The sequence below is a fragment of the Antechinus flavipes genome, chromosome 4 (genome assembly GCF_016432865.1).
Source record: "Antechinus flavipes isolate AdamAnt ecotype Samford, QLD, Australia chromosome 4, AdamAnt_v2, whole genome shotgun sequence".
Taxonomy (NCBI): domain Eukaryota; kingdom Metazoa; phylum Chordata; class Mammalia; order Dasyuromorphia; family Dasyuridae; genus Antechinus; species Antechinus flavipes.
This window is the reverse complement of record NC_067401.1, coordinates 73,324,451-73,349,937: the sequence shown is the minus strand read 5'-3', so window position 1 is coordinate 73,349,937 and position 25,487 is coordinate 73,324,451. Positions and strand designations below refer to the sequence as shown.

The following is a 25,487-nucleotide window of genomic DNA, read 5'->3' as shown; positions in this document are numbered from 1 at the left end:
ATATGCTCTAGCTTTTCATTCAGTTTTCATTTCATGAATTTTCATTCAGTCAGTTAACAAATATGTCTAAAAGATAAAAAAATTAGGGAGAGGACAGACACTGGTCTGGAGCTTATAACCTAGTATGTTGATAAGACACAGACCTGTGTAAAGAAGGATTCGTCAAATGAATGCCAGATCAATTCGATAAGTTCCTCAAGCATCCTGATAGCACGGGGAATAATTGGATGGAAGCTAATGGACATTTCTTCATGGAATGTGAGCATGATCCATGAGAGTCATATTGGCTGGGGTTCAGGGGCTGGGGCTGCCTCCAGTGACTGCTGACTGAAAATCATCTGCCCATCCCTATGCTCTATAAAAGCAAGCTATAAAACCCCACCTGGGTTGCACTACAGCCAAGTCATTAAGTGCATAACAGGTATGGAATAGCCTTTATTTATTGCCTCCCACCCCCACCTACAGAATATCAGAAGACATAAAGTACTCATTGAATTCATTAATAGATATTGGAGCCCATCAAACATTCAAATAGATTAACAGACTCCCCAGGAGCTTCCAGAAGCAGTCCCTTCCCACAGACCTGCATTGTCAGAGTAACTCATCGCAACAGTGGAGTTGTCAAGGACCAAATCATCTCCAAGAAGCAAACTGTTGATGAAAAGTCTTAGGAGACTAATGCAAGACTGCTTGAAGTTGGAAACTCTTAAATTTGACATTATATACAAGGAAATCCCCAAAGCTTGGCCCTCTTTATTTTAGAGAAAGATTCTGGGATTGCACTGCCTAAGAACTTCAAAATACTCATTCTCCTAAACAGAAGGTTAGTTTCAAGAGCCAAGTCTTTGAATCTCTTTCAGGCTATACGTAAGCACATATTTGCCAATGGCTTCTGTTCTTGGGAAAGGGAAAGAAAGAAATCCCCTATTCCCTCTTACCCATAGCTCAGATTGGTCTGCAATCTGTGGGAAAGAAGGGGAAAAGGAGAGTGCAAGAAAAAGACAGAGAGAGAGAGACAGAGAGAGGGAGAGAAAAAGAGACAGAAATAGAGACAGACACAGAAAGAGGGATAGAAAAAAAACAAGGAGATGAGACAGACAGACAGACAGAGATAGAGAGATAAAGACAGAGATGGAGAGACAGAATGTGAGAGAGAATCTCAACCAGCTCCATTTTATAGGGGCAGGGATAACTCTTCCAAAAAATCTTGCCCTCTGACTCTCAGTCACTAATCACCTGGCAGCAGGCCCTAGTTCCTCCACCACAGGAGTTGCCTAGTCCTCTCTGTAAGGGGTCAGGATGTATGTCTGCCTCCGGGGAAAGTACCTTCTGATGCTTATAGGTATGAAGGTCCGCATCTTCAGGAACATTGGGGAACCTCATCAAATTAGAACCCCTCAAGATAAGATAATTCTAATGCGCAATCTCACCGAATCTCTTAAGATACTCTGAAAAACCGCAGTAGAGCCTCTTTTACCTCTTCCAGGGGAGTGTCAGAAATCCCAAAGCTGCTGAGGCCCAGGTCTGGGAGTGTTTCCTCCAATTCTCTGAAGAGGCTGGCATAGGCCCTCTGTTTGAAATCCTTATTTGGGAGGAGAAAAATAAGCTCTTGGCCAATACATTCTACTAGCTTTGCTTCTGGCACGTGATGGTGGATCATTTCAATCAATGCATTTACATCTCCTGGAAAGAGTCAGAACATGGCCAATCAATCAGTAATGTATAATTATGTGCCCTTACAAAGACGAATTTTGTTCCTGCCTTCAGGAAGCTCCATTGGAGAGAGATAACTTGTCCACAGGATGTAAATACAAGGTATAAACTACATACAAGATAATAGTTGGGGGAGGGACTAAGGAGTAAGCGTGGAATAAGGGGTTGGGAGGAGATATACTAGAATTCCTGGGGATAACAGGAAAAGCTTTATGTGAACATTGTATCCAGAGACTGGTTGTCTAGTTTGCTACCTTTTTTCTCCTCTTCTCCCTTCAATCCTTTAGCTAATTCACTCCTCATTATTGGAACTTTTGAAAATGTGAAGTAGTAGGGACCAGAACATGGTATAAAGCTCATATTAAATTGCACTGTTTTGATCATTTCCATGAAAGCCACAAGAGACAGGATGATAAATGTATCCATAAAGGGCATCTTGAAATAACCAACCAATCAATAATCAGCTCTTCAAGGCTCAGAGACAGCCTTCGAGCCATTATACCATGCTGTGTCTTAAAAATGTGAAAACAAAATACAGATGGCCTCTGCCTCCAAAGACCCAAATAATCTTCGTGTCATATTTAAACTTTAAAATGGGTAACAAGAAATGAACATGGAGAAGGGCAATCTTATGGATTATATTCCTCTGATAGAATGAAAACTACTCAAAGGCAGGGATGGAATAATATTTGTCATAAGATACATATGCTTATGGGATAGGTAGGTGGTGCAGTAGATAGATCCCTGGGACACAGAGTTAGGACAGCTCATCTTCCTGAGTTCAAATCTGGTCTCAGATGCTTCCTAGCTGTGTGACCTGGGCAAGTTCACTTAACCCTGTTTGTCTCAGTTTCCTCATCTGTAAAATGAGCTGGAGAAGGAAATGGCAAACTACTACAGTATCTTTGCCAAGAAAATCCCAAATGGGGTCAGGAAGAGTCAGACATGACAGAAAAATGACTAAATAACACGTATACCTACATGGGATGTCTAAATGTCTAGACATGACTCAAGGGTGATATGCATAGAAATCCTTGGAATCTGACTCCCCCTTCTATGAGAGAGACTGCAATTTCTACTTTTAATGGGGAAGAAAAGAGAGGTCATGGCCTGTCTCCAAGAAAAGTATTGGTTTAGATTTATATCTATCTGCCCCCCCCTCCTTAAATAATGCTTGTCAAAAGGTACAAGTCTGGTTCAGAACAAAAGCTACTTCTCTGGTCCCTACCCCTTAAGAGTGAGGGAATCTCTTTACATAAACTCACTAGCCTCATTATATAAATGCTCATTATATAAAACATCATCACAAATAAACTATAATGAAAAAACATTTATGCAAAACAAAAGATAGAAACTGAAAAATTTCTACAGATTCGAATATATTACAAAATATTCAAGAGTGAAATGTCTACATAAGGTTTCATCTTCACAAGGGAAATTGCCCTGATGGCAATAAGAAAAAAATGTTCTCTTTGAACTTTCTAAAGTGGGAGGACAGGTGGATGACAGGAACATGTTGACTACCAGCTTCTCATACATAGCTACAGCATTGAAAGTCATTTTAACTGTGTCTCTCTCAAAGAAGGAAATAGAAAAACTGAGGAGACACTAATTCACTGTTCGTGGAATTGTGAATTAATTGATCCAACCATTTTGGAGAGCAATGTGGATTTATGCCCAAAGAGTTATAAAACTGTGTACACTCTTTCACCCGGCAATATTTGCATGAAATAACGAAGAGTGAAATGAACAGAATCAAGAGGCATGACCATAGAAAATATTTCCAACTTCTCTCAGATTCTTTCAAAGCAGCATGAAGATCTGGTAGCACATACCCTTAAATAGATTTTAAATATTTTCTCTAAGTAATTAAGCAAAACTCATCATTTACTTTTTCCTTTTTTTTCCTTGATAATCTGGATTTCAAAAAAATGTATTTTCTAAAATTCCGGGGGGTGGGGTGGAAAGTCTGTGCTAAACTAGGGACTTTCTTTGTTTTCTTTCTGAGCAATAGGCAAATGCCTCCTTCTCTAGGAAAGAGCAGCAGGCAAAGTGGATATTCCAAGGATATTATCAGAACTGACTTTTGAGAAACAATACATCAGGAGAACCTGGGCAGTGAGGCACTGGGCATAGAGTCATGAAAGACCTGAGTTCAAATTTCCATTCAGAGACTAGCTTGATGACCCTGGGCAAGTCATTTAATACCTCAGTTCTCTCTCGTTTGTAAATTCTAAGTTCCTTTCTGGCTCCAGAGCTCTGATCCTATGAGTCAGGACCTTAGATGGCATTTCTAGGCCTCAAGATCTTTTTAATTTGGGAGGAGAGGAAGAAAATACTTGGCATTGGCTGGATCCGAGAGGTACGAGGGGTGCATTTCTTTCTTCTCGTTAAAGTTCTACTGAGCAGGAGGATACACGGGGCAAGGATGACAAATATTACGGACAGAAGGACAGCAGCCTGGGGTACAGCACACCAATGTTTTCACTGCTTACCGTCCAATACTTGTTCTGCTGTTATCTCTTCAACCTTTGGGCAGCTGATGGATGGACCTTTAGATGTACAGCTGCAGGTCTTCTGTAACAGGTGAGTGAAAGGGAATGAGAAGAGAGCAATCATTTCATTAGTTGTGGCCAGCAGGCCCTTGTTCTCCTCGGTTACCATCCCAACACCTATTTGCCATAACTAGGAGCGTCAACAAAAATCTCTCCTCACCAACAGAGCATTTCTGGGCATTTCGTTGAGGAAACTGCTACTGGGCTGAGAGTAGGAAGGAAGGGAAGGAAGCCCCCATCATCCTCTCTCTTCCTAAGCCCGGGGCCTTTGTTTCCCTCCCAACCTTCATCCTTTTTCATCCTCCCCAGGACCTCTGGGCCCAGCATTCCTCAGTGTTGATTCTCCCAAGCCATCCCCTCTTCTAGACTTCAATCTTCTTCTTTGCTGATCTTGGCAATGCCCATTCAGTGATTAAGACAAAGTAAAAAATGGAGCAAAGAATGGCCTCTTTTACTCAGTAAAACACACACACAACCGTACAAAATCAATTTGTGGGGGGAGGTGGAGATCCTCAGGAGATCTTGAGTGAATCACTTATTGTAGAGAGCCAGAACTCTGGAGAAGTATACTTGAAACAAGATATTAACTCAGAGGAATTGATAAAACAATGGTTCTCTAGTTTACATTACTTAGTACTTAGCATGGTGATGTAAGGGTTCTCTAGTTCATATATGCACAGCGTGCTGTAATGATGTAATTGTAATAGGGTATATAAGGACCAACAAGGACTGGAAGAGAGACGTTCCATTTCCCACCATCCTGGTGGCTCTCTCTGGCCTCCTTCACTTTTCCACTGAGACCAAGACTCATCTGAAGGTCCCCTAGAAAACTAGCCCAGCCCCAAGGGAGGGGGACAGACTGAAGGAAATAATAATGATAAATTTTGGACTTTATTCCTGACTATTCTTGTGGTGATTATTCTGCTAAAACCAAAACCCAGGAAGCTAGCCCAGAACATTAAACTTATTGTCTCCGTGTCCCAGGCACCTCCCCAAGGTTAGATAACAGTGAAGCTGCTGTTATATTTGCAAGGAATTTCCACAGAAGGACTCCTTGCATTGATTCCCTATATATATTTTTAGATTATACATTTTATATGCTACTTACACATTTTCCTGGACTATTAGAGCTGGAAAAAACATCATAGGCCAACTAGCATGACCTTTTTATTTTACAGATGAGGAAACTGAGGTCCAAGAGAAGGACCATGGCTTGGCCAAAGCCAAACAGCCAAAGCAAGCATCTGGGTGGGCCTCTGGACTTCCCACCCCACCTTCATCCCACTGAGCCATGGTTGGACATCTCGTTTTGCACTGATTTCATTCCTTCTGGGAGATCATGGGCCTCTGAAATCTCTCCCGAAGGACAGAGGCCAAGTGCAAACAATCACAGCCCAGGTCAACAGAGGATTCCACCCAGAAATGCCTATGGGCCTCTTCCGAGCAGTTTGAGGGCAGCAGCTGGAACGTTCCTTCTTTTATCTCATCATGCCCTATCCCACCAGGCCCTGAGGGAGCCGGACAGAAACGTACCTCGCAGCCTTTCCCGTGGCCCTGGATGTTCTTCATCTTCCGCACCAAAGTTAGATAGAAACCTGTGCCGAAGCAATTCTTCAGAAAGAGGGGAGTCCCTGAGCAGTAGAGCCTGCCCTGGGAGATGATGGCTATCCGGTCCCCCAGGAGGTCAGCCTCGTCCATGTGATGAGTGGACATGATGATGGTTCGCCCTGGGGGGGAGGAGCAAGAGACACCATTCAGACGCCACCCTGTCTTCCCAGGGACTCCTCGGCGGGGAGAGGAGGGCTTCATTCCGTAGCGCCGATTCCAGGAGAAATCTGGTTGAGATCTAGCTCTCAGAGCAGGCCCAGGGCCTACCTATGGGAGCCCAGCCGGGTGCTGAGTGACAACTTGTCGGTGTTCATTGGGCCCAATAACGGCACCGACCGCGCCTCCTGCACCCCGGGCACTTTACATGTCGAAAGTATTTCTCTCTGAATCTCTGGGAAGCAGGCCCACAGGCATTAACGACAAACGCTAAGCAAAGGAGGCAAGTGGAGTTCTGGGCTATTAAACCACCAGTGACTAGCACATGGAAAACTTATGTGGTGGTAGATGGTCAGGAAATCAGAAAACATCCGGATCTCGAGCAGAATTTTGGTTGTGTATCCAGAACCCTTTTACTATTGCCCACCACCCTCCATTCAGTTAGCTGCCCCCACGGGGGGTGGGGGTATAAGGCATGCAGAGAACAGCCCGCTGGCTCCCTGGCTGAGGTCCGTTACCTGAGCGATACTTCAAGAGCAGATCCCAGATGGAGCGCCTGGAGTAGGGATCCACCCCAGAGGTGGGCTCATCCAAAACGATCACCTTGGCGTCTCCCACGAAGGCGATGGCCACCGACAGCTTCCTCTGCATGCCCCCTGCAGACATCAGAAGGCCCTCGAATCACAATGTTTGCTAAGGAGGGCAATCCCTCGATGTTTAGAATTACTCTCCCAGCTCGCCAGAGAAGCTCACCTAACACAAAAGGCATTCGGGACCCTGGCCTCCAGGGAGCAAGTCCTCTGAAGAAGAGCAACCTCTCCCTTCCCCCTCCCCACCCTGGCCAATAGTCTCCGTCTCCTCCTTTAGCCCAAACTCATATAAATATCGGAGCCAATAAAAATCCAGCAGAGGCATCATTTTTCTGCCATCCCAAGATCAGAAAGGCCTGGCTTCAAGTGTGACCTCCTACGTGCTGGCTGTGTGACTCTGTGTGATTGGGAACAAAGCTCTAATCTCTCGGAGGTCCCGGACCGAGTAGAGGGTGCTGAACTGCACTGCTACAAGGAGGAAACTCTTTAGGAGTTCCTCAAATCATCGGTCACAATTTTGACTCCAAAAACAAACAAAACCTAACTTGTAACATAGTAGGAGCTTCATAAATGCTTGCTGAATGAAGGAACGGATGGACAAGTGAACCTGGCTGCCTGATCTTTTCCATTGCTTGTCCTGTAGAGAACTGATGGAGAGGACTTACTCTTGGGATATTTCCCAAAAAGGAAGAAATCTTTAAAGAACTTTCTGAGTTCCTGGCTGTTCATCTGTTTCAGACCCAATCCCTTGTGAGGTTCATCAGCCACATCACAAGTGCAGCTCTTTAATAGGCTCCCCCACTGTGACTGTCCCCCCCCTGCTTAAAACCAAGGTGAGCTAGCCCCCGCACCTGACAGGTTCTGAGCCTCTTCATTCCTTTTGTGGTGCAGGCCTGTGTCTTCCAACATGGTTTCCATCTCCAGCTGCGCCTCCTTCCTGGATTTCCCCTTCAGCTGTGCATACAACAGGATGTGCTCAGCCACTGTGAGGCTGTGGGAACAGAAAGGAGGAAGGGCCTCAGAATTTGGGGGTCAGGGAGCTGCGCTGAGGTTTTCCTCATGGTTTTTCATGGTCACTTCCACTTAATTCTCCCCTAGAAAAACTATTCAAGTGAACGACTTAAGACTTCTGTAGAAGGACAGCCAGAGTCTCAAGGCTAACTGCCTCTGAGTAACAGTTTTCATGGCAATCGGGAAGGAGAGAGGCCCAAGATGGGCCCAAGAGAGTGTCAGTCTTTGCTCAGGTTGGACTTACTGGTGGAACAGGATGTTGTGCTGTGGGCACATGCCAAGGTCGTGCCGGATGGAGTCCATCTGGGTCTCGATGTCCTTCCCACCAATCAGCACCGTGCCAGAAGTAGGAGGCATCAGCCCAGTCAGGATGGACCTGGAGAAGCAGAGCAACATGTAAACATGCTAGAAAGGGGGAACCATTCAGACCAAGTCAAGGAGAAATCTTCCCTTTGTTCTAATCTGAACTCACTAAAAGAGACTACAAACAGCCACAGACAGTGTTCATTTATCTCCTAGTTCAGATAATCACATCTATCTCCCTCCACTGGGACTTGGAGGCAGGGAGAACTAAGTTCAAATCCTGACTCTGGTATTTACTAGCTGTATGACCCTTGGCAAATCACTGAACCACTCTGTGTCTCGGTTTCCTCATCTGTAAAAATGATGGAGTTGGGCTCAATAGGCCTTAAGGTCCCTTCTAACTCTAAACCTATAATGCTATGAAGTTTATTAATCCCCTTCTAGGAAAAGCAACAAATGCAGTCATTGGGATGCGGGGGAAGGAACAATGGATTCCAGTCCAAGGGCCTGAGTGCACATCCTAATCACAGATGTTTACCACCTGTGTAACCCTGGGTAGGCCACTTTTCCTTCTATAACTTACAGCCTTAGTGAAGGGCCCAGAATCCTATGAGGTCAAAGGCCATGCCCAATATTTATAAGAAGCAGAACTTCCAAACTTTGAGGACTCTAACCTCATATCTGTCCATAATATCATGGTACCTCTGGATCAACTTTTAGGGAAGATAGTTTTTTAAAAGATTTTTCCTTCAGAAAGGGTTGGTTTACATGAAAAGAAGACTGAAGGGGAAGTCTAAAGGCCTGGGCTCTAGCTCGGCCCTTTCCTCGGAGTTTCTTTGAGGAGAAGCCGACTTGGCTGCCCCAGGATTCAGCTTAGGCAAGCCCAGAGTGCCTGAGGGACCTCCCTTCCCTGCAGCTCTGCGCAGATCCCACACCCAACGGGCGCCCGCGCTGCCCACCGACTCGGCCCCTGGCTTTCGGGGTAGGCGGGCGCCTCTCCTGCCCTGCCCGCGCCCGGCCATGTCCCGGGCACCCCGTGGCACCGGCCGCCGTCCGCCCCGGCCATCTCCCGGGCACCCTGTGGCACCGTCCGCCGTCCGCCCCGGCCATCTCCCGGGCACCCTGTGGCACCGGCGACCGTCCGCCCCGGCCATGTCCCGGGCACCCTGTGGCACCGCCGCCGTCCGCCCCGGCCATGTCCCGGGCACCCTGTGGCACCGGCCGCCGTCCGCCCCGGCCATCTCCCGGGCACCCTGTGGCACCGGCCGCCGTCCGCCCCGGCCATCTCCCGGGCACCCTGTGGCACCGGCGACCGTCCGCCCCGGCCATGTCCCGGGCACCCTGTGGCACCGGCCGCCGTCCGCCCCGGCCATCTCCCGGGCACCCTGTGGCACCGGCCGCCGCCGCCCCGGCCATCTCCCGGGCACCCTGTGGCACCGGCCCACCGGCCGCCCCGGCCATGTCCCGGGCACCCTGTGGCACCGGCCGCCCAGGCCCGCCGTCCGCCCCGGCCATCTCCCGGGCACCCTGTGGCACCGGCCCGCCGTCCGCGCCGGCCATGTCCCGGGCACCCTGTGGCACCGGCGCCCCGGCCATCTCCCGGGCACCCTGTGGCACCGGCGCCCCGGCCATCTCCCGGGCACCCTGTGGCACCGGCCATGTCCCGGGCACCCTGTGGCACCGGCCGCCGTCCGCGCCCAGAAAGGCCCCCCTCTCCTTCAGGGCTTTCCCGCTCAAGGGCAAGCTCAGCAGGAGTCCCGAGCCGCCTCCCAGCTCCTCCCTCGGCTCCTGCACGTGCTTTGCTGCAGGCCGTGCCTGGGGCGGGAGGGGCGGATGCCGCACGCCGGTCCCGCACTGTCTACATCCGAGGCTCCGGGCTCGGCCGCCGCGCAGTTCCGTGAGGCGCCCGCGGAGGCCACCAGGGGGCAGGAGAGGCAAGGCCGGCGCCGGGCGCGCATTCCTGGGCCGGGCGGTACCTGCGCCGCTCCTTCCTTATCTCGGGCCGGAACGTCAGAGACTCCCGGGCCAGCCGAGCCGGGGCTGCTCGGGGGACATGGGTCCGGGCCAGCGGAGCCGGGGCTGCTCGGGGGACGTGGCTCCGGGGACGTGGGTCCGGGCCAGCGGAGCCGGGGCTGCTCGGGGGACGTGGCTCCGGGCCAGCGGAGCGGGGCTGCTCGGGGTACGTGGGTCCGGGGACGTGGGTCCGGGCCAGCGGAGCCGGGGCTGCTCGGGGGACGTGGCTCCGGGCCAGCGGAGCCGGGGCTGCTCGGGGGACGTGGGTCCGGGCCAGCGGAGCCGGGGCTGCTCCGGGGACGTGGGTCCGGGCCAGCGGAGCCGGGGCTGCTCCGGGGACGTGGCTCCGGGGACGTGGGTCCGGGCCAGCCGAGCCGGGGCTGCTCAGGGGACGTGGGTCCGGGCCAGCGGAGCCGGGGCTGCTCCGGGGACGTGGGTCCGGGCCAGCGGAGCCGGGGCTGCTCCGGGGACGTGGGTCCGGGCCAGCGGAGCCGGGGCTGCTCCGGGGACGTGGCTCCGGGCCAGCGGAGCCGGGGCTGCTCCGGGGACGTGGGTCCGGGCCAGCGGAGCCGGGGCTGCTCCGGGGACGTGGCTCCGGGCCGCGAGCCCGATAGCTGGTCGGGAGACGCCCACGGGCTCTTCGGGGCCATCCTGCCTCGCTGCCACCTGCCCCAGGGACGGTCCTGCTTTCCTTGCTCCCATCTAAGAGTCTGCTCTGTAAGAACATGCTTAAACCTAGGCAGAAGTGCGCCCAAAAGTAATTTTAAAAACCCCGAAAACTATTATGCAAAGGTGAGACCTTATGGCCATTTATCTATCATCTGACCATAATAATAGCAAACAAATAGCAAACAAAGCGCTGCACATAGTGATTGGCTGGATTCTCACCACGATCCCAATGGGGAGGTGCTAGAGCTATTCTGTCCCCATTTTACAGATGAGAAAGCTGAGGCTCAAACAGGGTACATGGATTGCCCAAGGTTATATGTCTAATAAGTAGGACTTGAACCCAGGTCTTCCCGGCTCTGAGTCCAACACCTGACTCACTCCATCACATTGCTTTTCATTATAAAGAATAGTAGCAAACCTACTAGTGAAACTAGGCATCACCCTCTGACCTCAGAGGCTGGTTGCTGTAGCAATGGCTTCCGTTCATAGACACCTTACAAAGTTCTGGGAGGTAGCTATCACCCCCATTTTACAGATGAGAAAGCTGAGACTCTGAGAACTTCAATGATTGTTTTAAAAAAAAAGGAGCACAGCTGGAATCTGAGCCTGGGCCATTAGGCTTTCTTGTTGGAGCTCCTCCATCTCCCTACCCGGCTGGTCTTGATCTAGTTTTCAGTGACTTCGGGGGCCCTTCTCCCATTCTGCGCTTAGAGTCCCAGAGCGTTTCCTAGCTAAGCGACTTGCCAAGGGTCAGCCCACGTTGTCTTACTGCCAGAGCCTGGGCCAGCTCTGTCCGGCTGTGCCGGGCCTGTCCTCCATAAACTACGACTCTACGGGCTCCCGTGACTCTCCTCTGTACCATAGGCCAGAAGGAAGCAACGGGACTTGTGGGGAAACGGAGTTCACTCCTCCATGACCACGGGACACTCGGAGAGAGTGATTTCCTACAAAGGGCTGGTCCTGGTGGCTGGAGGAAAGGTACAGGGATCACTTACCTCCCCACCCACCCCCAGAGCTCAGTGAGAGACAAGATGTGAAGCCCGAGGCAGACCCGAGAGAGAGAGTCAACAGGGACACCAGAGGGGGAAGGCAGAGCCAGCCAGGGGCCACTGCCTGGAGACGGCAAGGACATCAGAGGGAAGGGGGGGGGCACTGTCGGGAGACAGAGCATCATGGGTCAGCTTGTCTCTGAGGAAATGCCAGGAGGCCAGTGTTGTTGAAGCAGAAGACGAGGGGAAGGATGAGAGACTGGAAAGAGAGGAAGGGATCCCATTATGTTACAAAGGACCTTTAGTGTGAGGGTCAAATGAGGTCATGAAGGGGTATCCAGGTAGTTCAGTGGATATAGTGCTGGACCTGGAGCCAGGAGGACTCATCTTCATGAGTTCAAATCCAGCCCAATCATTTATTAGCTGTGGGATCCTGGGCTAGTCACATAACTGTTTGCCTCAACTTTTTCATCTGTAAAATAAGGAGCTGGATCACCTGGAGCTGTTCACCTCAGTTTCTTCACTTGTAAAATGGGGAACTGAATCATCTGGAATTCACTTCTAACTCTGAATCTGCAATCCTATGAATAAAGCAGGTGGTGTGTGCAAGACATTGGCAGAGGTACAAAATCAAAGCCATCCCCCTCAGAGAGTTCAGTCTGCTAAGAAGACAGAGCAAGTTTCCTAGATAAGAGAAGGTGCTCTGCGGAAGTCAAGGCAATGGTATCCTGGTGCAGGAGGACAGGGGCGGGTCTCTGCCCGGGAGGAACTGCCTGGAAGCCTGGGCTGAGACTAACAGTAGCCATCTAAACTCGGGCAAGTCCAGTGACTTCTCCGTGCCCCAGACGATCCTCTCTGAGGAGTGAAAGGGTGGGTGCCAGCTTGCATTGGTAGAAGGGGGTTTCCTTACTGGGAGTTCTCTGTATTAATAATCACATTTTCATTCCTTTTGCGACCCCCAACAAAAATAAAAGAGAATCAGTGGGGAAGGGACAATTACTATTCAGTACCCACTGTGTGCCAGGCAGTGTGTTAAGCATTTTCTAGTTATCTCATTTGATCCTCACAACAAGCCTGGGAGGAGGCACTACTATCAACCCTATTTTACAGTTGAGAAAACTGAGGTGGGTAGAAATTAAATGACGTGCACAGCTAGAAAGTGTCTGAGGCTGGGTTTGAATTGCAGATTCCAGACCCAATTCTCTTATCAACTGTACCATGCAGCTCTCCCCAACTTAAAACTGAAACCGTTTAACAGCCAGGCTGAAGGAAGGGTGGGCTCATAAGGGGAATCCCTGGGAAAGGTGTGCGCTCCCCCGCCCCCATCCCCAGGTGGAAAGCGGATGCTGCTGTGGATGGTTCCCAAGTACACACATGGTGGTAGTTTTCCCAGCGCCATTGTGCCCAAGGAAGGCAGTGATCTGGTTCTCATAGAAAGTGATGTTCAGACGGTCCACTGCTGGCTTGCCTTGGAAGTCAAAGACCTTCACCAGATTCTGCACACACACGCCGGGGACCAGTCCAGGGAGCTCTCTCTCAAAGAAGGTATCTTAGAGGAAAAGAGGTTGACAAAGGAACCATTAGGTCTTGCCCTGTCCCTTAGCATGGCGTCTCTAGCTTAGATCCCCTGGTGGCCAGCCACCTCACCCCTGCTTTCTAGCTGGGTAAGAGCAGTCTCCTGACCCCGGCTCACAGCTCTTCCCACCAAACCAGATCTCACAGGCAGCACTGTGCTGGAACCAGCTTCTATTAATTCCAGAGAGCTGATTGTTAAAGTTTTAAGGTAAAGCTTTCTACTTCAGAAGTTCTAATTCAGAATTTGGGGTTTAACATATTTTCACTGTGTAGACTTAAAAGAATACCATGAAGAAAATCTTAATCATGCAGGATATATAACTTAAAAGTTATGTCATGAGTATATTCTTTTATCTGGGGAGCTGATTATGAAACATTTTCCTATAAAATGGACTAAATGACCTCTCAGATACGTTCTAGCACAAAATCTATACTCCTGAGACACTCAATTTGAATGATTTTCTAATATTCACATTAACTTTGTGTGTTTAAGGCAGAAGTTAAACCCAGATTTTGCCGACTTCAAGGCTGCTTTATTGATCACTCCAAAGAAAGTCCAAATGTCATGCTGACATGAAAGAAGGGAATCTGGGTAGGGAAACGGGGACTCTGAACCTTAGCCAATCAGGTAGGAATCATTAGGTAACTTAGACCAGCATGATGGGCTCCCAGATTTTCTGGCCCACAGTTAAAGCAGGGTAATGCTCTCTTGGATCGTCTTCTCCCCCTAACACACACAGCCGGGACATTGGCCATAATTTCTGCTTTTTCTCATAGTTCACATCCGTCTCAGGATCCAATGACCCAAACTAATTGTTCTTGTTAAATCCTCGGAAGTGAAGTCAGTGTATTTGTACAACTCGCTTGGGATTCGTTTATGAGGGCATAAACACATTACCCACTTTTGGAGAAGCTTTCTCTAGGAAATATGTGCTCATGTCTGGGCGTCCCCCTTTCTTCTCCCCCTGTCCCATGCTTTTTTACACACATGCAACTGGGCTTTTCCAAAGAATTCAGTTTTACTTTTTGTCAATGAAAACCATTCATTTCCCCTTTCATCCAAGTTAGACATGTCCCTGTGGCCTTTTCTACCTTTCAGAGACTTCCTCTTTCCTTTGCTTGTGTTTCTCTCTTGGTCTAGGGCAAGGATTCTTAACCGTGGGTCTGTGAACTTTATACATACACACAGACACACAATTTCAATAGAATTTGTTTCCTTTCTAATCCCATATATTTTACTTTATGGATTGAAAAACGTGGTTCTGAGAAGGGGTCCACAGGCTTCATCAGCCTGCCAAAGGATCTGGGACGCAAAATAAATTTAAAAACTTGTGCTCTGGCGTTTATACCGTGTCTCTCCCCGGGGTTATCAGGATCTTCCATTTCTTCTGTTACAGGCTCAGTCTTTTCCAGGGCTCTTTCTTCTCTGGTTGAACATCCTACAGGGACCAAAACTCCAGTTAACTCTCTTTCACTAAGCTCTGGGAAGGGCTGGAGGGCGGGGGAGGAGATAAGAGGCAGAGGTGTTCTCCGTGAGAAGCAGCCACAAACAGCCCAGTCAGCGCTCTTAGCATCAGGTCCCCTGAGGGGACCCCCTCCTACTTCCCCCCCACTGCCCCTGCCCGACTCAGCACGGGCCGTGACGTACTGAAACCACTGGCGCTTTCTGGGTGTCCCTTGCGCAATCTGTGCCCAGGAGTCATTGCCGCCCAGAGAGCTTGGTAAGACAAGCTTCGTTGAAGTCAGACAGTTTCAGTGCTTTGAGATGTGCCAGGAAGTGGAACAGCCTATTGGGAGGGGGCTTTCAGCTCTGATTTGATGACAAGGTTTGTTTGGTCTTCAGATACTCACTCCAGGCCCCATTAAGACAGTAGGTGGGGCATGTCTAGGTGGTCTTCCCACCCTGGGACTCTTCTGCTATTTTTAAATTTAGGCTTTGCTGTTGCCTTTTGTTTGGATGTCACAGTCATTTCTTTTGGAGGAATACAAAATCCTCCCCTCGGGCCCTCTTTCCCACCCCACTATCACACAAATAGTTCATACAAAGTCATGCAATTCAATTACCTCACCTGAATCTGCACAGAATATTCTGCTGTAGTAGCCCCTAATCCTCCACCTGGAAGGGGGAGGGATGTTTCATTATTGACTCTCTGGGTCTTATGTATTTTAACATAGCAGATGATCCCCTTGAGAAATTGGGAGGGTAAAGGGAGCAACAGGAAAAACACTGCTCTGGGAGGTGGAATCTTGGCTCTGACATCTGCTTTCTTTGTGACTCTGGCCAAGATCTTTCTCCTCCTTAGGAAAAGGAAATGATTGCCTTAGTTCCCTCATCTATTAAAATGGGGGGGGGGGTGAAGGGGGAAGGGGGGAGAGATGAATAATTTTAAAGCCCCCTGAGTTCTATAATTCTGAACCCAGTTGTTCCTGAGCGCCCCAACCAGGATCACTGCAGGGGGGCATATGTGTGTTGGGGGGAGGACCCTTCTGTGTGTCCTCTGCTATTTAGCTTCAGATGAAGGACACGACTCTAGAATTTTCATGATGAGGTGAAGTTGTGATTGATAAGTCATAAAGGATGGACAACTTGTTTACAAGGAGGCTCCAGACACCAGCTCTCTGCCTTCTCTAACTAACAAGGATTTCTCCTGCCTTCAAGCTGCCCTTTTGAACGGAGGATTCCTATCTCTGAAGGAATCCTACCTTTTCACTATGGTTCTTTTAAAAATTCATTCCTTCTTTTCCTTAGAATGTTCCCTCCTCGAGACCAGAAACTGATTTTTGCCTTCCTTTATACACCCAATGCTTATCCCTGTGCTTGGAATATAGTCAACTCTTCATAAATGCTTAATTGATTAAGAAAATATATATAAGTAGCTATATGGGAAAACAACAAACTGTCTGAAGGCTCTGTGTTTAAGTCATTCTAAAAAAAAGGGTAATCATGTAAGCCTTTTAAAAGACCTAGAGTGAGACCTAAGAGAGAACATGGAGGTTTTAAAGGGTCTTCCTATTGAGGGCTAACCTAAGCCCAAAGCCACCAGTACAGAGTGAATACCAAAAAGTACTTCTTTGGGAGTGGGGAAGGGGAAGTGAGAGGGGGAAGGGAAGGCAAGACTTCTCACATTTCTAGCTGGAAAGGATTTCCTTTGCCCACAAGGCCTGCTTAAAGCCTTGTCCCAGAAGTTTCTTTCTTTATTTTCCTCCCCAGAAACCAAAAAGAAAGAAGGTGGGGACAGGGGGTGGGAGCAGGGGAGGAAGGTGGTGTCCTTCCTGAATTCCAGAACCCTACCTTGGCCAGGTGTCCTCTATCAGTGAGAAGGCTGAACTTTTATCTAAAGCTTCATGGCAGAACAAATGCCCTTATCTCTCCTCACTTTGGGCCTTATGTGTACTTGTGTCAACATGGAAGGGACCTTAGAATATTTGTTCTGAGGATTAATCCCCTAGAAGCTGTGGAAGCCTCTTCATCTTGGGAGAACAACCTGCTCCTTTAAAAAATTTGAGAAGATGAAGACCACGTGCATAGGAAAAAGGAGGAGGTTTTAAAGAAAGATTCAGTTCTTTCTTCCTTCTTTCCTTCCTCCCTTTCCTCCTTCCTTCTTTCTTTCCATCCTTTCTTTCTTCCTTCCTATCTTCCTCAAGCATTTATTAATCTACCTCTGCATACACGGCACTTGTATAAGTTCTGGGGATACAGGACAAAGATATAATAAAGAAGCTTACATTGGACTGGAGAAAACCCACACAGGATCAGATAGATGTAGAACTAAAGGCCATCTAAGCCAATTCCCTGATTTTACAGATGAAGCAACTGAGGCCCAGAGAGATTAAAGTGACCTGCCATGATCACATGGGCAGTACGTGGCATCATTAGGATTCAAACCCAGGTCTCCTGACAGTAGGTACAGGACTCTATCTGTTGCCTAATCCTGTATAAAAATCCATGCAAAGTAAGCACAAAATAATGTGAAGGAAGATATTAGCAAGATGTGAGATTGGTATGGAGCTCGTGGAGGACATGGTATTTAAGCTAAGACTTATTGGAAGCTAAGGGGTGCAAGGGGGAGAATACACTGGAGCAGAGAGGAGGAGACTATTAGAATCAGGGATTCCCAACTTGGGGCTCCAAGTTGTGGATGGATTTCAGGGGATCCACAAACTTGGATGTGGAAAATATTATTTCAATCTGGTTGATTTCTTGGGTAATCCTACGTATTCTATTTTATGCACTTAAAAACATTATTCTGAAAAGGGTCCATCCCATAGGATCTTTTTATTAGGCTGCCAAAGGGGTCCATAACACCTAAAAATTTAAGAAGGCTGGAATGGAATCAATGAATGAAAAAGCATGTATTAAGCATTCACTACGTGTGAAGCCTGAGGTGGTACGGAGGACGAGTTCTGGGCCTAGTCAGGTAGGCCTGAGTTCAACCAACCTCATTTACTTGCTGCGTGAGCCTGGACAAGCTCTCTGCTGACCTTCATTTCCTCTGGTATAAAATAGGGATCATGATAGGACCTACCTCACAGGGTTGTTGTGAGGATCAAATGAGATAACACTGGAAAAGTGCTTAGTGCAGGGCCTGACACTGAGGAGAAGCTTAATGATGTTTGTCTCCTTTCCGGGGAGACGTGTGGTTGGGGGTGGGAAGGAGCCGCCACAGAGGAGCATCATGACGGGCAGTGGGTTGTGCTAATGGATGCGGATTAGGGGCCCTGCCATGGATTCTGTAGCCCCCCTTGCTCCCATCCCAATGCGCGGAGAAGGGGCTTCCCCTGAGTCACTCCATCTCCCTCCCTCATGTTGTCAGGAATAAAAGGGCTTCTCGGAGGTCTCACACACACCGGGACGCCCCAATGCCTCTGCAACCTGGCAGAGGGCCCTCGGGGGGCACGCTGACTCACTCACTAATGACACCCAGCTAATGATGGGCTGCCCAGGTTCAAAGCCAGCTGTAGCTTCCCACTGGAATCTCTCCAGCGGCTCTGCACAGGCCCGAGCCCCCGGGGCACCTCCCAGCAGGACAGGACTGCACTGCGAGTTCTAGAAGGTCCTCCGACTCACCTTCCCCTCCAAGCCAATAGGACTCTTGCAGAAGGAAATACCAAGGAAGTGGCGTTCCGTAGTCCCCTGGAAAATACACACAAACACACATAAACAAGGAGGTGTAGACTAAATGTTCTAACTGGGACCCCACCCAGCTACATTCTTGCAGCGCCTGGGACTTATCTATGTGAATCTCAGACTGTAATTATAGATATTTATAGTTTCGCTAGCCATAACACACCCCAACTACAGCCTCCCACAAGGACTGACCTCTCCGCAGGCTTCAAGAACCTTGGCTTTCTTAGGTTTTCAAAAGTGGGTGCTGCAGGAGCAACTTGGTGCAGTGGGAAGGGTCCCCCGTTAAATCACAGCACAACTACGCACTATGTGAGACCTTTCCCAGGTCACCACCTCTTGGGACCTCAGTTTTCACATATGTAAGATGAGGGGGCTCGGGGAGATTGTCTCCGAGGTCCTTTCCAGCCCCAGACTGTGCTCACACGATGCCCGCGGGAATGGATGCCCCACAGTTGGACATCTGGCCAATCATTCTGCTGCCTTTGTGGAACTACTCAGTGGAAGGTAGAGGGAACGAAGCGAGACTGGAGCTGTCTGCTCATCAAAGCTGTAACAGGCCATTCTGTGCCTGAGATAAGACTCAGAGAACACATTCAGGGCAAAAATCAAGAAAGGTGCCCTCAAAAAACCCTTTCACATAAATTAGGTTGGGGATTAGGAAAGAATCTGGGGAAAATGTCCCAGGGAAGGAACAAAACCCCTAGGACTTCTTCATGTATGTGTAGAGACCCTTGGATATACATATTGAAAAATGGGAGGAAGCAGGGCCAAGTGGGTCAGAAAGTGGGGAGAGGGGAGAGGCAGTTGTCCTGGAGAGGAAGTGGGCCATCTTGTAGCTTCCCATACTGATTATTCTTATTAACATTGCTCTAAAGCCAGTTGCATCTCCCTGCTGTCCTCACTCTGCAGCAGGATCCACTGCTGCTCCTTGGCTCTGTCTCAATGGCTCTTCTGTACTAAGATTTTCCTAAAATGATCAAAAAACCAGGAGTTTTGTATTCACAGAAACCAGCTCCCAGTCTAGAATCTAGAGTCCAGAATTACTCTCTCCTGCTGGTGACCTGTATCCTTTAATAAGATCCAATGAATTAGGCAAGAGATCAATGGGGAAAATATTGTTATTATGTAAGTACAAGCTCATTTTAAAAGTAACTTAAATGCCGCTTAAATCAAGGTAGGCCTTTTCCATCTGCAGGAAAATGCTATTTTTAAAAAAGAGTTAAATAAAACTTTTAACAAAAATGTTTTCATTGTGCTGTTCAGCATTGACAAAAGAGCTATGCTGAAGTTAGGAAAAATCAATCTACATTTATTGGGTGTCTATTGTATGTCATTGTGCTAGAATATGCAGGGCTTTGGAAAATGCAGGGCTTTGGGAATCTTAGGCCATCTAGGAAATTTACGAAGGATGGTGGCTATTTATTAGCTACCATTAAGGCATCTGGCAATTTTGCCTCTGTTGATCTAGACCAGCTAACAACACAAAGAGCCTGTCTCCAGATTCCCTTCCTAACTACTTTATGATGGATGGTAAGTCCCTTCACCTATCTGGAACTCAATTTTCTTATCAGTAATATCCCTTGCACAGTCTCTAAATCAAACAGGACTTCAGGATCAATTAGCACAACCCATTGCCCATTCTTAAATCTCCTTTGTGATGGCTCTTCCCCACCCCCAAAACTTTTCTATTTGTATCAGCAGAAAGTAAACAATTAACTAACCATGGAAGTTCCTTCCTTTCCTAAGACTATAGAATCTATAAAATTCTGTAAGATTCTCTCCTGTTAACATGGGAGTGGGCAGAATGGCTTTCTCATGGGCTATATTTGCCTTTGGATTTCCTGTTCCAGATAGCATCATTTGATGAGTACCCTACCATGAAATGTGAGGAACAGTGAAAAGGTTGGGTGGAAAGAAGGAGAAATGGAAAAAGCCAAACTATGTCTGCTCTGAGAGAAGTAAGATCATCATGAAACAAAGATATTTCTATTTCTGCTTCTGCAGTGATGGTGACAGAATTAAAAAAAAAAAAAAAAAAGGAAAGGGTACAAAGAATCCCACAGTTATTTGACCATCTGTGGACACAAAAATTAACTACTAGTTTTCTACATGTAAGATTTTTGTCCAATGCCTAAGAAGCAGACATACTGCTGAAAGAAATTTCCATTTTGCCAACATCTCTATAAATTAGAACAGAAGGAAGATACCACTAAAGAGGGATGGCTAAGTGGCACTGTGGATAGAGTACTAGGCCTGTATCAGGAAGACCCCTCTTTGTGAGTTTAAATTCAGCCTCAGACACTTCCTAAGTTGCATGATCCTGGGCAAGTCAATTAACCCTCTTTGCCTCAGTTTCCTCATCTATAAAATGAGCTGGAAAAGGAAATGGCCAAAAACCCCACTATCTTTGCCAAAAAGACCCCAAGGGAGGTCACAAAGAGTCAGATGTGACTAGAAACAACAAAATAATACTACCCTCATAACAACTAAAGGGAAGTATGGCTAGGAGGTTCTCCTATAAAGAGACAAAAAAGGGAATTTGAGAAGATTGCTTTATCAGGTGTCCAAAGGAAACGAGAAACAACATTTTATCTAGGGAGATCTTTACTTACCTGGAATTACTTGGTCAAAGTACCAGGCCAGGAAGCCATAAAGGATGGCATCAATCAGCATCATTTTGATGGAAAGCAGGAAGCTGAACTCATCGCCTTCCATGGGGCTCTTGCCAATGTTGCCCCACTGGAGTCCGACGCCTTGCTCTTCATAGCGAGACAAATACTCGGTGCCAAACCCAAAGGCCACAGGAGACAGCAGGCTCTGGGCAAGAGAGTCACAGATCTTAGAGCAGGCTTCCCAGGACCTGCAGCACAATCCTTCATGTAACACAATGGCAAACACAAGTGGGCAGAGTAGAAAGACTGCCAGGCGAAGGTCTGTGTATTTAGCAGCTAGCTAAAGCAGTGACTGGAGTGTTGAACCCATAGTCAGGAAAACTAGACTTTAAATCCAGTCTTGGACATTTAGTGGCCAGGTGATTCTGGACAAGTCACTCATCTCTGTGTCTCAGATTTCTCATCATAAAATGGGCATAGGGCACCTGCCTCCCAGGGTCATTATGAGGACAAAATGAGGTATTTGTAAAGCACTTTGCAAACTTTGAAATGCTATATAAATGCTGGATGGTTGTTATTAATCTCAGTATTCTTGGTCCTGCACAGATATTTACCAGATTCTGACTTTGAGCACGGCCCCCAATTCCTCGCGGCTTCAGCTTCCTTATAGCTGCAGACCCATCACGAATAAGGATGGCGTCATTCTTTGCACTAGTACATCCCTAACGCCTAGCACTGTGCTTGGTACATGAAAGGCCCATCAATATTGGCTGACTGATGGTTTGAGGTGATTGACTCCATGGTTTTCATGGCTTTAAATTCATGAATCACATTGACTCTATGGCACTGAATCCTGGAAACAGCATAGCCTCCAGCATACTGCCCAGAGAATCAGCCATGGAATCAGGACTCACACTGCAGGCAGTCCTGGTGCGGCCATTTTTCCTTCCTGCTACTCGAGGCAACCCCCCAGAACTACCAGTTGATCGGTAGAAGGAATTTCCATGTTGGTATTTTCTCAGGAACTTCCAACTTCCTTCCCTCCTCTCCCACACCAAAACAACAGCAAACACACACCGAAGGAACACAGGGCCCTAGGGCCCCTCGGCTGCTTCCAAATGGCACTTTAAGGTTTGCAAAGCACTTCACAAATATCTGATCTCGCAACAATCTGGTAAGGGAGGGAGCTATTAATAAACTCATCTTACAGAAGAGAAAAGTGAGATGGAGGGAGATTAAGTGACTTGACCAGAGTCACAAGGCTAATGTGAGGCAGGGATTGAGCTTCAGTCTTTCTGACCCTGGGTCCAGCACTCTAACCCCTTTGGGTTTCTAGAATAAAAGAAACCAAGCAGAGAGGGAAGGGAAATGAGAACCATAGCTTTATTCAGGGGTCAGCAGGTTTGTCAAAGAAGCAGAGAAGTCTGCTCTTTCAAAAACGGTGCCAATTTAAAATCACTTTATATTCTCCAGGACAAGAGCTGCATTTCCACTTGTTTTAGAGCTGACTGAAATATTGTTCCCTACTGCCCAGAATTTACACAGCAGCTCACGTGTGATTTGTTAGAATTGCCACAGCAGTGGCAGCCTCAACTACAAATTGGAGAAACTTTTCTTGGAAAATGGCCATTCAAAGAAAGCCTCATAGTAAGTGTTTGCTCACCTTTTGCCACCCTCAGACTAAAGACCACTGTGATTATTTGCTCAGCTATTTGCATGGAAGACAAGCCAGGTGGGTGAATTCTCCATGGTCTCAACACAGGAAACGTGGAAGGCAAGTGGGATCTCTTTAATTAAGGGTGCACTAAGCCCCTGGCCTGTATCACCACTCATCTAGGGCCATTGTACATGTTTCTCACTTACTAAAAGGCCTTGGACGTTTCGAGGAACTCAGTGGGACTTAGAGGCTCTTGCTTCAGGAGCACAGTAGTATGTCACCACTAAATCAGGGAAAGGAAGCAATAAAGGAAAAGGGCCATTCTGGACTTTTAAATGAGCTCCATGGGCCACAAAATGGAACTGAGTTTTGCAAATTGTTTCTGGTTCAGTTTGATCTAGAAGGTCAGGATAAGGCCTCAAAACAAGAGATTTATTTCTACCCTCTCCATTTGTGGCTTTTAGCCCTGCGTTTCTTAAAACTAAGTGGCCAAACTAGGGTAGGGCTATCAGGGTTTTGTTCCAGGGCACCAATTTTAAAGAATACTGACAAGCTTCTAGTCCGTAAATATAATCAGTGTGAATAGGAGGCTACCAGAAAGGAGGCTGGGATGAACTCTATCATTCTCTTTTCTACTTCCCCTCCCAGAGTATTCCTGGTTTCCCCTACCTTCCCACCTCCCTCAAATGTGAGTGTTTTCCCTTCTGTTTGGTTGGTTTGGCTTCTAGCTTTAAGTGGGAACCACTCACTTGGGCAAGCTGCTCTCAGGGGACCCCCGGGGCAGGGGCCTTCTCAGAGAACGGCCGGGTCATCGCCAGGACCCTCCCACTCACCAGCACCACCTTTATCTGAACGGTCAGATGTTCCTGCCAAGCGAAGCAGAGGACGTGGGGCAGATAGAGGGTGAAGTAGAGTAGGCCGCTGCAGGCCGCTGCCAGGTTGGCCTTGGAGAAGAAGGCACTGAAGAGGAAGCACTGCGTGATGGTGGCCCCGGAGAACACCAGGAGGAACAGCAGGAGGATGGCCGGATTGCTGTAGTGCAGGACCTGGCCCTGCTGCAAGCAGAGACCGCACAGAAGGGTGAGCCCTGCCCATAGCAGGACCCCAACCCCGCCAGGCTTGGCTCCCTCCCACCCACCCTTGCTGGAGAATCTGTCCTTAGAGGAAGACGTCGTGTCCCACTGAAGGAAGATTCCCCGGGCAGCAGGGCGGTGTCTGCTCCCTGAGGCCGAGGCCGACCCCCTCCGTGGGGAGTTCTGGGCTCCAGCGCAGCCAGAGGCGATTGGGGATCCTCCGAGTCTGACACCCACCCAGAGAGCCCCACAGCAGGGAACCCTCCTGCCCCCAGGGAGAAGTGAACCAGCCCCGGGCCGGAGGGCGTCCGGCTAAAGCTTCCCTGCTAATCCGCAGGGTCAGGGAAGGACAGCTGCCCTTTCAGCTTGGTTCAGATAAGGAGACCTAGTCTCAAAAAAGACTGAAGAGTAAATAAATAAAATCTGTTCCAGGTCTAAGTTTATGATGCAAGGAAATATATAACTCAAGAAATACATTACCCAAATTATCAGTCATTAATTCGACCATTCAACAAATGCCAACCTTCTATGAGGCAGCGGGGTGTGCGGAGGACAGAGCTCTGGAGTTCCTTTCTTACTGGGCCTTATTCAGTGACTGGACATTGCCTCGCTCAAACTGAAACTTTAGCTGAAAAGGGCCAAGGCTTTCTACTGCATCCAGGACCATCTCCAATCATCCTGATCTATATCTGGCCACTAGACCCGGGCAGCTTTGGAGGAAAAATTGATGCTGATGACTTTGCACAGCCCCAACTCACTTAAATACACCTCATTCGCATGTCATGTCATCCCTCCCTGATGCCATGGTTCTCTTAAAGAACAAAGGACAAAAGAAGAAGTCTATATTCTCCTTTGATAGCTTAATGTAAACTGGGTTGTTTTGACCCAGGAGGCAGCTGAGTACAGTGAAAACTAGTTCAAAAGTCTGAGGGTCACAGCCTGCTTCTGATATTCCCCATCTGGGTGACCTTGAACTAGTTACTCAAATCCCCCAGAATTTCTTCATCTGTAAAATGAGGATAGATCTGCTTGTTGGTTTTATTAAATAATAACAAGATATTGTTATGACTATATTATAATATATGACATAATATTTCATAACATTAATGTTATATGTTACAAAACAATAATTTGCATTTCCATAATACTCGAATATGTACAAATCAGTTTCCTCACAAAGCCCCTGTGAAGAAAGTAGAATAAGTATAATTCTCCCCATTTTACAAGTCAGAAAACTGAGGATTAGAGTGTTAAGTCCTTGATCTAAGATCACACAGTTGGTAAGCATCAGAACTGGACTGAAAGCCAAGTCTTCTTGCTCCAAATCTAGTCCTTTCCCATAGTTCACACAGCTTGTTAAATATTCTACATGATGCCATGGCACCTCAATGGGTAAATCAAGTCATTTAAAATGTAGTCAGATCATAGATTTAGAGTTGAAAAGAACCTTAGCTCACTCAGAGGAGTTAATTGACTTATCTAAAGTCACACAGATAGTAAGTCACAGACTAGAGATTTGAACTGAGGTCCTCTTATTACAGATTCACTATCCCTTCCCCAGCTCAAATAATCCAGATCACCTCTCTGAAATATGAGGATGCCAGTCTGATATCTTTCATGCTTGATAATGGATTTGGTTACTTAGTAAGAAGCAGTTTAATTACAAAGACATGAACCACTGGCCCAGCACTAATATGGAACTGGTCAGTGTTAACTGCATCCTTGAGGACAGGGATTGTCCAACTAGATCTCCTAAAACCTGTACAGCCACGCTTCTGGAGACTTTATGGGAGCAATAGGGAACCACCAGAGTTGGGGTTTGAGAGTGACCCGGG

The 25,487-nt window shown here is 47.9% G+C and overlaps 3 protein-coding genes across 3 annotated transcripts in view; 1 reads left to right on the top strand and 2 right to left on the bottom strand.

The window, feature by feature from the left end:
• Nucleotides 1-25,487, top strand: part of ABCD3 (ATP binding cassette subfamily D member 3) — a 609,690-nt gene that overhangs the window by 108,352 nt on the left and 475,851 nt on the right. The gene's annotated exons all lie outside the window — the stretch shown is intronic.
• Nucleotides 5,467-8,958, bottom strand: LOC127561266 (retinal-specific phospholipid-transporting ATPase ABCA4-like). The gene is made up of 5 exons (XM_051996558.1): nt 8,789-8,958; nt 7,878-8,009; nt 7,474-7,613; nt 6,551-6,688; nt 5,467-6,103 (listed from the first exon to the last, which is right to left on the bottom strand). The coding sequence occupies exons 1-5, from the start codon at nt 8,956-8,958 to the stop codon at nt 5,589-5,591; spliced, it is 1,095 nt and encodes a 364-aa protein (XP_051852518.1). The 3' UTR covers nt 5,467-5,588.
• The window catches only part of LOC127561265 (retinal-specific phospholipid-transporting ATPase ABCA4-like), a 76,435-nt gene continuing 61,466 nt past the window's right edge, over nt 10,519-25,487 (bottom strand). The window contains exons 10-14 of the mRNA XM_051996557.1: nt 23,413-23,634; nt 20,923-21,127; nt 18,251-18,316; nt 14,532-14,621; nt 10,519-13,156 (exon numbers count right to left, since the gene is read on the bottom strand). Coding sequence (XP_051852517.1) covers nt 12,888-13,156; nt 14,532-14,621; nt 18,251-18,316; nt 20,923-21,127; nt 23,413-23,634 — 852 coding nt within the window. The 3' untranslated portion in view covers nt 10,519-12,887. The remainder of the gene's footprint in view (nt 13,157-14,531; nt 14,622-18,250; nt 18,317-20,922; nt 21,128-23,412; nt 23,635-25,487) is intronic.

What these genes read in the sequence shown, in the direction of transcription:
- LOC127561266 (XM_051996558.1), bottom strand. Translation starts at nt 8,958, where the DNA reads ATGGCCGGGCGCGGGCAGGGCAGGAGAGGCGCCCGCCTACCCCGAAAG. An exon ending in CACAACATCCTGTTCCACCA is followed by an intron (nt 7,614 to 7,877) that starts GTAAGTCCAACC and finishes CTGTTCCCACAG; the next exon opens with CCTCACAGTGGCTGAGCACA. An exon ending in GCTCTTGAAGTATCGCTCAG is followed by an intron (nt 6,104 to 6,550) that starts GTAACGGACCTC and finishes GATCTCAACCAG; the next exon opens with ATTTCTCCTGGAATCGGCGC.